A 13,592-nucleotide genomic window follows, 5' to 3' on the forward strand; every position below is an offset into this window, starting at 1 on the left:
CATCTCCCTCACTAATGAGTTGAGGGTGAGACTGCCGGACAACATCGAAGCATTGCAGTACATGTCAGTTTTCAATGTGGAGGAAACTCCAAAGAAAAAATAGCCAAGCTCCTTGGCTACTCCCCTGCAGAGATAGACAAGATTGTCCAGCAATGGCGTGCCATCCATCTTAGTAAATGGAATGAGACAAAAACACACTGGGCTTCTGGAGTGAGATTTGGAAGTTCAGGGATGCAGCTGATATCAACCCATTTCAAGAACTTGCCATGGCTGCTGTGTCTGTGTTGTCCTTGCCAGACTCGAATGCTGAAGTCGAGAGAGTATTCAGCCAGATGAGTGTGGTAAAAAGCAAACTTAGAAATTGGATGTCCTTGCAGACCCTTAACTCCATCCTGTACATTCGATATGGACTGAAGCTGTCTGGTGAGGCTTGCTATGAGCACCAGTTGCCTGATAATGTTTTGCAGCTTTTTGGCACATCAGCTGCTTACTCATTTAAGTCAGCTCCCTCAGTTGCTGAACCTGCCATAGAGAGCCTTGACCAAAATGACCATGGCCCACTCTTTACATTTACATTTACATTTACATTTTAGTCATTTAGCAGACGCTCTTATCCAGAGCGACTTACAGGAGCAATTAGGGTTAAGTGCCTTGCTCAAGGGCACATCGACAGATTTTTCACCTAGTCGGCTCGGGGATTAGAACCAGCGACCTTTCGGTTACTGGCACAACGCTCTTACCCACTAAGCTACCTGCCGCCCCTCTTTCTGTGTGTGTGTGTGTGTGTGTGTGTGTGGAGGGGGGTCTGGGAAAAAAACAAACAATTAACCTGAATTAGGGCTAGACTAGTTACCATAATTTTCTCACATTGCCATTGACAGTTTTTTCTATTGTCTATTTTTGGTCCATTTAGATTGTTAATGTAGATTGTATACAAAAAAAATGTTTAAATGTTATGGTTAAAAATGAAAGCCTTGTAGTTCTAAACATATTTAGGGTGTTTTTTACTCACTTTTTGTCTCTCCCACGACGTTATTCCTCTCTCCTACAGCGTCCATCACAATTACATGCACATGGCAATTATGCATATTAGGTAATGACGTCATTTAGCGACTTTTAGGACAGCCAATAGCTACTTTCCTTACTGAGGAGTTGGCAACACGCCAGAGGAAAGAATAGTAGCTAGCGGTTAATGGTGGTCAACATGCCGACTGTCAGTGTCAAAAGGGATCTTCTGTTCCATGCCTTGGGCAGAACATACAGTAAGAAATGTTACTTACCTTTTTAAGTAATAGATATTCAGTCAATTGTACAATTAAACTAGTCTGTTTCTGCGTTGTGTTTTCAGACAGAAGGTACCTAGATATAGCGAGATAGCTACCTAGCTGCTGTGGCTACTTAGCTTTAGCTAACAGTGGCTGATGCCGTGGCAATAACAGCATATCACGCTTTTTTTGTGGGTTGTTTAACAACATATCACATATTTTACATACACAACGGCATCTACTCTGTTTCTACTGAATAGTGATTGAAAACATGATTTGATAGTGTTGACAGAACTGATGATGCTTGTTATTTCACGACGATTGCATCATTTCCCTGTCCAGACCTATCCTAGCCTACTACTGAGCACCACATAGCTACGTCCATTTAACTAGTAAAATCTGATTAGATGAAGAATGGAGGTGGGACCATAATAAACGAATTATTCCAACATATTAAAATGTTATTCTCTTTCCCCTTGATTTCAGCTGATGAAGAATTTGATGAGTTGTGTTTTGAGTTTGGGCTGGAGCTCGATGAGATTGTGAGTAGAAGACTGTGAGGATGAACCTCAACCATATCCACTTGTTTGTGTGATAACCAATTTAGGGTTTTCTGGCAAACTATCCTCCCTCTAACCCTGTCCTTCAGACCTCCGAGAAGGACATCATCAGTCGTGAGCAGGGAAACACCAAGGCAGAGGGGGCGTCTGATGTGATTCTGTATAAGATTGATGTCCCAGCTAACCGCTATGACCTGCTGTGTCTGGAAGGACTGGTCAGGGGCCTGCAGGTCTTCAAGCAGAAGTATGTAAACACATCTATATGGAGAATTGTGTGCTTAAACATGACTCTTACATTGCCAAAGTACTTCAGCTTGTGCTGCTTTATCGTGCGTGTTGTGTCTTCAGCTGTGTATTGACATGTCCATGTGTGTCTGCGCTCCAGGATGGAAGCCCCTCGCTACAGGCGTGTGAGTCCAGCCAGCAGAACGCCTCAGAGGCTGGTCATCACAGAGGAGGTGGGTGGAAAACACGGACCAGAATATCTGTTTAATGACCTGGGTTTGGGGTGTAGGGTTTGTTCATTTGGTCATCACAGAGGAGGGGGGTGGAAAACATTGACTGGACTTTCAGTTTAAGGTTCTGGGCAGAGTGTAGGGTTGGTTCATACATCTTGTCATGAATGAATCACCTCAGCAGTCCTTTGTGACAAGATGATGAATTAAGATATTGAACTATTGATGAATGCCTCTACATTTGTAGAGTCTGTGCAAAGGAGGCTTTGGGTCAATTGTTGGAAGTAAGATATTTTTTTAGAGATGAATGAGAGAATCCTGACCGACTTTGGGTGCCCCTGTGTGCCTGTCGCAGACGGCTGCTGTGCGACCCCACGCTGTGGCTGCAGTCCTGAGGAACATCACCTTCACACAGGAACGCTACGACAGCTTTATCGAACTACAGGAGAAACTCCATCAGAACGTCTGTAGGTTAGTCAGACACCTATCACATCTCTACCTTCATAGAAAAATATATAGAACTCACACACACAGGTTTAACCAACTCAGTGGCCTTGAGGTTAGTGTCTGCCCTGAGATTGGATGGTTGGGGGTTCTGTCCCCGTTTGAGTCATACCAAAGACTCTGATGCATCTATGCTTGGATTGGGGTAAGGCCCTGCGACAGTGTAGCGTCCTGTCCAGGGAGTGTACATGTACATCAAGCTGTCTTACGCTACAGAAACAGGAGATAGGCTCCTGGCCATATGGGCCATTCTGGCTCGGACAAGGTTTACTTACACACACGATTTTACCTCTGCATATTTATTGTCAATGTTTTGGTCAGAGACCTTTTTCAATACCGTGCCTCATACCTCCGAGATGGCTTTCAGTCTATTCTTCTCTGGGAGTCTCTGAGATGTGTTGTCTCAGTGGATGTTGTGACAATGTGTGTGAGTTGACTGTAATGTGTGCTCTGTAGGAAAAGGACTCTGGTTGCCATCGGCACCCATGACCTGGACACCATTTCAGGCCCCTTCACCTACACAGCCAAGCCACCTGGTGACATCCGCTTCAAACCTCTCAATCAGGCAAAGGAGTACACCGCACAGGAACTCATGAGCCTCTACAAGGTGAGCAGGGATTGGCTACAGAGATCATGAGCCTCTGTAAGATGAGTTGTGATTGGCTATGGCTAGAGATCTTTTATTTCTGTCGTCCAATGTTTCAATTTGTTTGTATTTCTCCCTCTCAGACAGACAGCCACTTGCGACACTATCTGCACATCATTGAAGACGAGCCTTTATATCCTGTCATCTATGACAGCAACGGCATTGTCTTGTCTATGCCTCCAATCATCAATGGTGAGGACACACACATATACACAGGTTATAAGCCAAAACTATTAACCTAGTGGACTTCCAATATTGATTAACCCATCGTATGCTGTAGATACTGTTCTAACAGTCCCCCCTCTGTTGTTTTTCAGGGGACCATTCCAAAATCTCCTTGAATACAAAGAATGTTTTTATCGAGTGCACAGCCACTGATCTTACCAAGGCAAAAATCGTGTTGGACATGATGGTGACGATGTTCTGCGAGTATTGTGAAGAGCCTTTCACGTGAGTCCAGGCAACAGCTGTTTAGATTTCTATCACTGAAATGAAGTAACTAATAGCTGAACCTAATGTTTTTTTAGTGTAAAATAAGACCATGAATTATTGGAAATCTGTCAAAGTTATAGTCGTAAGAAGTTCCTTTGCCCGGCCCCACTTTAAAAGACTCATCTTGATCTATCTCACATTATCTCTCTCAGGGTAGAGGAGGCTGAGGTGGTGTACCCAGACGGCAGGACCTGCCAGTACCCGGTACTGTATCCCCTACCATCACTCTGTAGTCTGTATCCTATTGTGTGAAAATATATTAGAACCCACTGGTCAATATGTACATTCAGACTACCACATGCTATTCGTAACCCTCTACCGTCCTGCTATACCATGTGACCTCAGGAGCTGGCTTACAGGAAGGAGACTCTGTCAGCAGACTTCATCAACCGCAAAGTTGGCATCAGGTAACTAAGTGGCTTCAAATAATATCCAACCCTGTTCGTGTAGAGCAACCATCCTGTAGGTTTTCACTCCAACCCTAATCTAGCACATATGATTAAATAATTAGCTGGTTGATAAGCTGAATCAAGTTAATTACAACTGGGGTTGGAGTGAAAACCTACAGGAGGGTAGCTTTCCAGGAACAGGGTTAGAGTTAAAACCTACAGGAGGGTAGCTGTCCAGGAACAGGGTTGGAGTTAAAACCTACAGGAGGGTAGCTGTCCAGAAACAGGGTTAGAGTTAAAACCTACAGGAGGGTAGCTGTCCAGAAACAGGGTTGGAGACCCCTGCTCCAAATGCTAAGTAGAATGCTTCCAACATGCCTGCAGATGCTTATAAATGGTTTACATTTACATTGATATATTTAGCAGATGCTCTTATCCAGAGAGACTTACATGAGCGATTAGGGTTAAGTGCCTTGCTCAATGACAAAAATGTTTTAACCTAGTCGGCTCGGGGATTCGAACCAGCAACCTTTCAGTTACTGACCCAACGTTCTTATCCGCTAGGCTACCTGCTGCTGTTTAATGGTTGTTATGGTTTGTTTGTCTCCAGTGAGTCGACTGAGCACATCGCCCAGCTATTGACCAAGATGTGCTTGCTCTCAGAGGTCATGAGCGACGGCGAACAGATCGAGGTGGAGATCCCGCCCACGCGCTCTGACGTCATCCACGCCTGTGACATCATGGAGGATGCCGCCATGGCGTACGGTTTCAACAATATTCCCCGCACCACGCCGCGCACCTATACCGTAGCCAATCAGGTGAATAGATTCTTCAGCAGGTTATTCATTAACGAAGTTGATTGGTTGTTGCCGGGCGCTGCTGGTTGGGTGGTATTAAGTGGTGAGATCTGTGACTGTTGTGTTTTTAGCTCCCACTGAATAAGCTGTCAGAGCTGCTGAGACAGGACCTGGCTGCTGCTGGATTCACGGAGGCCCTCACCTTCGCCCTGGTAATGACCTCACACACACTCACTCTCTCTCCCTTTGTGGACCCCAGGAAGAGTAGCTGCTGCAAAAGCTAATGGGGATCTAAATAAATACACACACACACATTTTCATGTGTTCTATCTGTCTTCCTGTGCAGTGTTCTCAGGAGGACATAGCTGACAAGCTGTTGAAGAACATCTCGGAGACCAGAGCATGTCACATCTCCAACCCCAAGACAGCGGAGTTCCAGGTGAACCACCATTACCTTAGATTAATCATGTCTCAATGATAACATTATAAACGGTCCCCCTTTGGTCTCTGAATGATCTCTTACGATTGGTATACACTACACCAATTATCAAGTAAAACAGTTGAATGGATTCTGTCACCCCCTGTTGATGTGAGGGGTTTTCTACATAAGAGGGTGCTGTGTGACTTGGTGGGTGTGTCAGAGGCTGGTGGTGGCGTTAACGGCGGCGCTCGTCTTCTCCACCAGGTGGCGCGCACCACCCTGCTCTCAGGCCTGCTGAAGACTGTGGCTGCCAACAGGAAGATGCCTCTGCCTCTCAGGCTGTTTGAGATCTCAGACGTGGTGCTCAAGGATGAAACCAAAGGTGTGTGTGGGTGTGACCCAAGTATTCATAATAGAGGGTATTCATGGATATGTGTAGAAATAATGTCATTGTATGCCTGCCTTTCTAATTTCTTTATTAGGACAAACATTCATTTACATACTGATTCCCTCATACTCAAGAATACACACACTGTCTTTTTCAGTTTTTAAAGACATCCTACAGTATATCCTAACGGCCACGTTGTCCTCTCCTCTACTCTCCCTCTGTCAGACGTGGGGGCCAGGAATAACCGTCGTCTGTGTGCCGTCTACTACAACAAGAGTCCTGGGTTCGAGGTGATCCACGGCCTGATGGACCGGGTCATGCAGCTGCTGGAGGTCAAACCAGGCCAGGGCAAGGGCTACCACATCCAGGCTGCCGACGGTAAGACAACCAGGGAACCATCTCAGTCATTTAAATTGGACTCCGTTTCCTTCAATGGCAACTGATTGGTGAAAGCTCTGGATAGGTTTTCTACTGTAATTCAAAAGACTATTGTAGTGTGAGACAGTCCTGTCATCCCAGTGTGGGACTTGGGCCATCTCAGTAGTCTAAAAATAGTCGTTTAGACTACTGAGATGGTCCCATACTGGGATGACAGGACTGTCTCACACTACAATAGTCTTCTGAATTGCAGTAGAATGCCACCTAGAAAGTCCCATATCAGTTCACGCCTATCCTCAACATACAGTACAGTTGTGGCTGTATTTCCAGAGCCGGAATGAAATATTGTGATTATAGGGGGTATTTTGTCGACTCTAGCGAAGTGAATGTTTTCCCATTGCACTAATGAAGCCTGTTCCACAAATCAGTGTTTTTATGAGCTGTGGGTTCTGCAGGGCTCCAGTAGCTCTAACCCCTCCCACTCCTCTCACCACAGGATGTGTGTGGCTCTCCTGACACAATCAGACATTGGGGAAATCGATCGGCTCAAGTACCACAGAAAGAGGGGGGTGAAGAGGGAGAGCAGGGGTGTGGAAGGTGAAGTTAGAAAGAAAGAAAGAGGGAGATGGCGGGTAAGAGAGCGTGTAGTCAGCAGTGGGAGGCAGACTGCATGTGAGTGATGCCGGCCTGTTGGGGGGGGGGGGGGGGGGGAGAGAGAGAGACTCACTCACTCACTCGGGGCTGAGTGGTTAGGGGAAGGAGAGCCTCTTAAAGCGCAGATGCCCACGTTTCACTTAACAACTGTGACAAATTCAGCCCTTCCCCTTCACTGTTAAAGACTGTACCCTCCTGACTGTCTGGCTAGTGTTGACCCTGGCTCAGTGAGAATGAATCTGAGAGGGTATTCAGGGTGTGTGGAATTGGTTGTCACTTGTCAGGCTGGCTGTCTGGCACTTAGCTATTAGTGTACCATTTATAAAGATGGGTTGTCATGGTGCTGTCCTGCTTTGGATAACACACAGATCATGTAGAGAGCTTTCTGATGCTAGTTATGAGTAAGCATCTGAACGGTGGGCTCAGGAGTACATTAGCTTTAAGGAGCAAAGCTGCGTGGGAAGAAGTGAATCACCATGGAAGAGAACAGAACAGCATAGGAACGGAACGTAGCATGTCTGTGGAACTGGAGTCATGGCAACCCTGAGCCTAGATGGTCTCCTCCTTGAACAGCCTCTAGCAGTCAGTGTTTTAAAAAACTTAATCAGTGAGTTGTCTCTCACATCTGAGAATAGTTCTGTCTCATTATGTATTGATCTTGGGTCTCTCGTCTGTGCAGAATCATTTATTCAGAGACTACACTTATGATAATGCTTATTTTAACTGGACCACTGTGAGAAACCTCTTCACCTCTCCTTCCTTACCATCCCCCTCTTCTGTTTCCCCTCTTTTCTTTCAGATTCCACCTTCTTCCCTGGTCGCTGTGCTGAGATCTTTGCGCGAGGGAAGAGCATAGGACGCCTCGGGGTCCTTCACCCTGATGTCATCAACCGCTTTGAGCTCACCATGCCATGCTCCGCCCTGGACATCGACATCGAGCCCTTCCTGTGATGTCACACGCCGAACCTGTAACACCACCAAACTCATCAACCAACACAGGTTCATCTACTCATGCTCAGTCCATCTCAACACAGGCTTTCCCAGCTCCAGCAGAGTACGGCCCAACCTGCCCCAGCGGAACTCACATTTTCACGCAAATCTCCCATGGACATCACATTGAAAACTTGAGATATGAGTGCGAAAGTTAGGATTCGGCCCCAAATGAATTGTTCAGTTTATATAATGCGTGGTATTTCTGTTGGACAAATGTACAACTGTGTATGAAGTAACCATAGAAACTGTAGGCTGGTAGATACAAAGTATGTGGCTGTATTTTTATCTCCATGGTAATTAATGTTAATATAAGATGTCAGCCTGACTCAGTCCTGTGTTTCTGAATTATTCTCAGTCCTGCTTCACATGAGCTTTAACCCATATACTGTACTGTACCATTTAAAGACATTGCTCTAAGCAATAGTATTGATTCCAGTCATTTACATTTTAAAGGTTTGTCATACAGTATATAGGCCTTATGCACTGTATGAGTATTAAATAACAGGAAGCCACGAAGCTGTGGTTCAACAGGTTTCATTGTGGTGTGTCTGACTGGTATGGTCTTGTTAGGTGGGTTAATGCTCCTGGGCGGAGCGTCATCTACTTGATGAAAGATACAACAGGACATGAACTCTGACATACGATACAGTACTGTAACTATGCAGGTGTTGCTTAGGTATGTTTCAATGTGATGTGTGTGATAGTGAGAAAAGAAGAAGGAGATATGGGCGGCAGGTAGCTTAGTGGGTAAGAGTGTTGTGCCAGTAACCGAAAGGTCGCTGGTTCTAATCCCCGAGCCGACTAGGTGAAAAATGTGTCTGTGCCCTTAAGCAAGGCACTTAACCCTAATTGCTCCTGTAAGTCGCTCTGGATAAGAGCGTCTGCTAAATGACTAAAAAAAAATAAAAAATAATCAAGGACTTACAAAAGTAAAGGGATAAAACAGTCAGAAATAACAAATAATGCAAGTAACATGTTGAAAATAAAATCGGTGTAATTTAGAATCTTTTAATTTGTCTTCAGTCTTACAAAGTTACACGATAATGTGTGAAAAATATAGAATCAATGTCAGATGTATAAAACATTTAAATTCCAGAGAACACTTGAATGATGACAGGATCCTACCATGTTTATATATATATATATATATAGTAACAGTTCATAAAAGCATTGGGTCATAGCAGTCCCAGTCCTATGAACAGTCTATTGACCAGAATAGAGTGGACCAGGCCTATGGATATATAGGTGGTGAATTTATACGGCACCTCGATCTCCTTCCTTCGCCTGGCGTCTCTGTCTTTGACTGACACTCCATACCAGGAGCACAGCACCCACAGACTGGCTGTCTTCATCATCTGTCGAGTCGCCACCAACGCCACGACACCCACCACAAAGCGGGCGCTGCCCAGGGCTAAGCCACCCAGTGTCAGTGCTGGCAGGGGTATGGGTAGCACCCCCTGGGGCTCAAACGTCTCCCCCAGCCTCTCATTTACCCAGTAACCCACAGAACAGCCTGCACCCACCCCCAGGATAGTGGTGGTGTCCCCCCGCGTGGTGGTGTAATGGTCCAGCTCAGGGTAGGTGTAGCTCAGGAAGAGGGCCAGTACCAATGCCCCGATGGGAGAGAGTGGGGAGGTGAGCTGGAGCCGGTCGAAGGTTTCCCAGTATGGATAGGTGACCAACAACAATGTGGCTGAGATTAGAGCACCACAGATCACATCCTGAAACCAGCAGGGCGGGTGAGTATATACATGTATGTTATACATTTTTGTAACTGCTTAGACAGATATATTCATAGTAGTTTGAAAGGTGAGTAGTCTTTATGGTGATGAAGTGCTAGTCTGAGTCAGAGGAGGCTGGTGGGAGGAGCTATAGGAGGACCGGCTCATTGTAATGGCTGGAATGGAATTAATGGAACAGAGTCATACATGTGGTTTCCATATGTTTGATACCGTTCCATTTATTCCTTTCCAGCCATTACAATGAGCCCGTCCTCCTATAGCTCCTCCCACCAGCCTCCTCTGGTCAGAGTGTTACTCTGGAACCTCCCTTATCTCCTCTTTACTCCAAAAACCCTTTACAGGTCATAATGAACTACTTATTCTAATGTAATGACATGATGAGTGTCAAAGTGAAAGGCAGGTCCCCCTAGCTAAGAGTGCCAGCCAGACATACAGTATGAATAATAAATCCTGCATTGGGTCTGAATGTTTTATACAGTACTGTCGGGGCAGAGCATCGGAAGAGACTCACCAGAGCAGAATGCATGCCTGTGTACAGACGACTCAGACACACCAACACAGACAGCACCACCGCCACAAGCAGACCCACTTCAAACTGGAACTGTGGACAGAAAATAGAGGTACACACAAATCACACTCAGACCACAGGAGGACGGGCTCGTGGTAATGGCTGGAGTGGAATGGTATCAAACACATGGTTTCTATGTGTCTGATGCCATTCCATTCTCTCCATTCCAACCATTATTATGAGGCGTCCTCCCCTCAGCAGCCTCCACTGACTCAGACGTGGGTACACATGTGCACACACATAAACACACACACTACTACAAAATACACAACTATCTGATAAGAGACATTCTCTGATACTCTGATAAAGGATGGATACGATCTGAAAACCTCATCAGCTTGAGTCTGTCAGACTATGAAGGTGGAACCAAGAAATTCCCAACATTTTTCAGTACAGAGAGTATCGGAACGTGCTAAATCCACCTAGCCAATCGGAGGGAAATGGATGTATTCCTTATACACCTTTCCAATCCTCCAGATCTACACACGGCTCTAGGGGTAGGGGTTGTTTCTGGGCAGGGCCCTTATCTTCCACTTCTTTCTCTCCTTCTCTCTTTTCCTCTTTGTCTAGCCTTTTCCTCCTGTTGATCAAGTCCTCCATTAGTCAATCCCCCTGAGACAACTACATCTTCTGTCATCCATCTATTCTGCCACTGACATATAGACTTCCTTAAAGTCATCCTCTCGTTTTACTCAACTGTCTCTCTCCATCTCCCCTTCCTTCCCGCTCCCTCCTTTCTATAATTTACCTGTTTGTGTTTTTGTTTCCCTCCATTTGTGAAGAGAGCCCATGTCATGTGTATTCATTGACCTCCTTTTCTCATTTTCCCCCTCTCTCCCTCTCTCCCTCCCTCCCTTCCTGCTTCTCTCTCTCTTTCCTATGTCTGTTCCTTTCCCTTGCAGCTGGGAGGACTTTCAGAAGAAGTTACTGAAGAGAGGACTCTGAATGGACACAAAGCATGCTGGGATGGAGGGGCCACTGTGATTGACTGTCCTGACCTTTCACCCCTCAGAACCTACGAGATCGCCTCAGGCCATTCAGACCACTGCACCAGACCACTAAACATCTATAGCTATGTGCCCTCTCAGAAACAGAAACTAAGTCACCACATGCGTAGCTATGCATGCTCTCTCAGAAACAATGTCACCACTGCAGCACACTACCACTGTATCTGAGGCTGGTGTTGTTTGAGTAGCTGATTGATTGATTGTTCTGTGTGTGTGTGTCTGTGTGAGAGAGAGAGCGAGAGAGAGAGATTGACAGTCATTTACTCTATGTAGTCTATCAGAGGAACAAACAGCAGCTGTGTGGGTGTGTCTGATGGTGACTGATGGTGACTGGCCACTCCGCCCCTCCCAGCACATTGTCCAGGAGGGGCAGTCAGGAGTCAGGGTCAGGACTCAGGAGAGATAAGCCCCCTCAACAGAGATGCTTCCACCTATTTCAGGTCCTTCAAGTCTGCATACACTGAAGGTCTGGAGGCAAGTGGTTGTTTTCGGACAAGGCTGTACAGAGTCCGGCAAACTACACTGAACAAAAATATAAATGCAATATGTAAAGTGTTTGTCCCATGTTTCATGAGCTGAAATAAAAGATCCCAGAAATTTTCCATACGCACAAAAAGCGTATTTCTCTCAAATTTTGTGCACAAATTTAATTTGTTTATTTCCCTGTTAATGAGCATTTCTCCTTTGCCAAGATAATCCATCCACCTGACAAATGTGGCATATCAAGAAGCTGATTAAACAGCATGATCATTACACAGGTGCACCTTGTGCTGTGGACAATAAAAGGCCACTTTAAAATGTGCAGTTTTGTCACACAACAAAATGTAACAGATGTCTCAAGTTTTGAGGGAGCGTGCAATTTGCAGGCTGACTGCAAGATTGTCCATCAGAGCTGTTGCCAGATAATTGAATGTTCCTTTCTCTACCATAAGCCGCCTCCAATGTTGTTTTAGAGAATTTGGCAGTACGTCCAACCGGCCTCACAACCGCAGACCACGTGTAACCACGCCAGCCCAGGACCTCCACATCTGGCTTCTTCACCTGCAGGATCGTCTGAAGAGGGGTGGGGTGCTGAGGAGTATTTCTGTCTGTAATGAAAACCTTTTGTAGGGAAAAACTCATTCTGATTGGCTGGGCCTGGCTCCACAGTGGCTGGGCCTGGCTGCCAAAGGGGTGGCAGGCTAGGCCCACCCATGGCTGCACCCCTGCCCAGTCATGTGAAATCCATAGATTAGGGCCTAATGAATTTCTTTCAATTGACTGATTTCCTTGTATGAACTGTAACTCAGTGAAATTGCTGCATGTTGCGTTTACATTTTTGTTCAGTATATACACTACATGGCCAAATGTATGTGGACACTTGCTTGTTGAACATCTCATTCAAAAATCATGGGCATTAATATGGTGTTGGTCCCCCCTTTGCTGCTATAACAGCCTCCACTCTTCTGGGAAGGCTTTCCACTAGATGTTGGAACATTGCTGCGGGGACTTGCTTGCATTTAGCTACAAAAGCATTAGTGAGGTCGGGCACTGATGTTGGGCGATTAGGCCTGGCTCGCAGTTGGCGTTCCAATTCATCCCAAAGGTGTGTTCGATGGGGTTGAGGTCAGGGCTCTGTGCAGACTAGACAAGTTCTTCCACACCGATCTCGACAAACAGTAAAGGTCCTTCCCCAAACTGTTGCCACAAAGTTGGAAGCACAGAATCGTCTAGAATGTCATTGTATGCTGTAGCGTTAAGATTTCCCTTCACTGGAACTAAGGGGCCTAGCCTGAACCATGAAAAACAGCCCCATACCATTATTCCTCCTCCACCAAGCTTTACAGTTGGCAATATGCATTTGGGGAAGTAGCGTTCTCCTGGCATCCGCCAAACCCAGATTTGTCCGTCAGACTGCCAGATGGTGAAGCATGATTCATCACTCCAGAGAACGCGTTTCCACTGCTCCATAGTCCAATGGAGGCGAGCATTACACCACTCCAGCCGACGCTTGGCATTGCGCATGGTGATCTTAGGCTGGTGTGTGGCTGCTCGGCCATGGAAACCCACTTCATGAAGCTCCCGACGAACAGTTCTTGTGCTGACTTTGCTTCCAGAGGCAGTTTGGAACTCGGAAGTGAGTGTTGCAACTGAGGACAGACGATCTTTACGGGCTACGTGCTTCAACACTCGGCAGTCCCGTTCTGTGACTTTGTGTGGCCTACCACTTCGCGGCTGAGCCGTTGTTGCTCCTAGACATTTCCACTTCACAATAACAGTACTTACAGTTGACCAGGGCAGCTCTAGCAGGGCAGAAATTTGACGAACTGACTTGTTGGAAAGGTGGCATCCTA

The 13,592-nt window shown here is 46.0% G+C and overlaps 2 protein-coding genes across 2 annotated transcripts in view; one reads left to right on the top strand and one right to left on the bottom strand.

Annotated features, from left to right (window-relative positions):
• The first annotated feature begins 1,143 nt into the window (after positions 1-1,143).
• Positions 1,144-8,946, top strand: LOC311105833 (phenylalanine--tRNA ligase beta subunit-like). The gene is made up of 16 exons (XM_084148043.1): positions 1,144-1,262; positions 1,752-1,807; positions 1,915-2,069; positions 2,211-2,283; positions 2,636-2,751; positions 3,241-3,391; positions 3,514-3,622; positions 3,748-3,880; positions 4,075-4,126; positions 4,268-4,329; positions 4,922-5,129; positions 5,240-5,320; positions 5,455-5,547; positions 5,794-5,911; positions 6,143-6,295; positions 7,749-8,946. The coding sequence occupies exons 1-16, from the start codon at positions 1,193-1,195 to the stop codon at positions 7,898-7,900; spliced, it is 1,782 nt and encodes a 593-aa protein (XP_084004169.1). The 5' UTR covers positions 1,144-1,192; the 3' UTR covers positions 7,901-8,946.
• Positions 8,947-9,059: 113 nt separating this feature from the next.
• The window catches only part of sgpp2 (sphingosine-1-phosphate phosphatase 2), a gene marked incomplete at its 5' end in the record, with an annotated part of 12,209 nt that continues 7,676 nt past the window's right edge, over positions 9,060-13,592 (bottom strand). Inside the window, 2 exons of the mRNA XM_084147921.1 lie at positions 9,060-9,663; positions 10,196-10,297. Coding sequence (XP_084004047.1) covers positions 9,118-9,663; positions 10,196-10,297 — 648 coding nt within the window. The 3' untranslated portion in view covers positions 9,060-9,117. The remainder of the gene's footprint in view (positions 9,664-10,195; positions 10,298-13,592) is intronic.

Source organism: Coregonus lavaretus, assembly GCF_964263955.1.
Source record: "Coregonus lavaretus genome assembly, chromosome: 30".
NCBI classification, from domain to species: Eukaryota; Metazoa; Chordata; class Actinopteri; order Salmoniformes; family Salmonidae; genus Coregonus; species Coregonus lavaretus.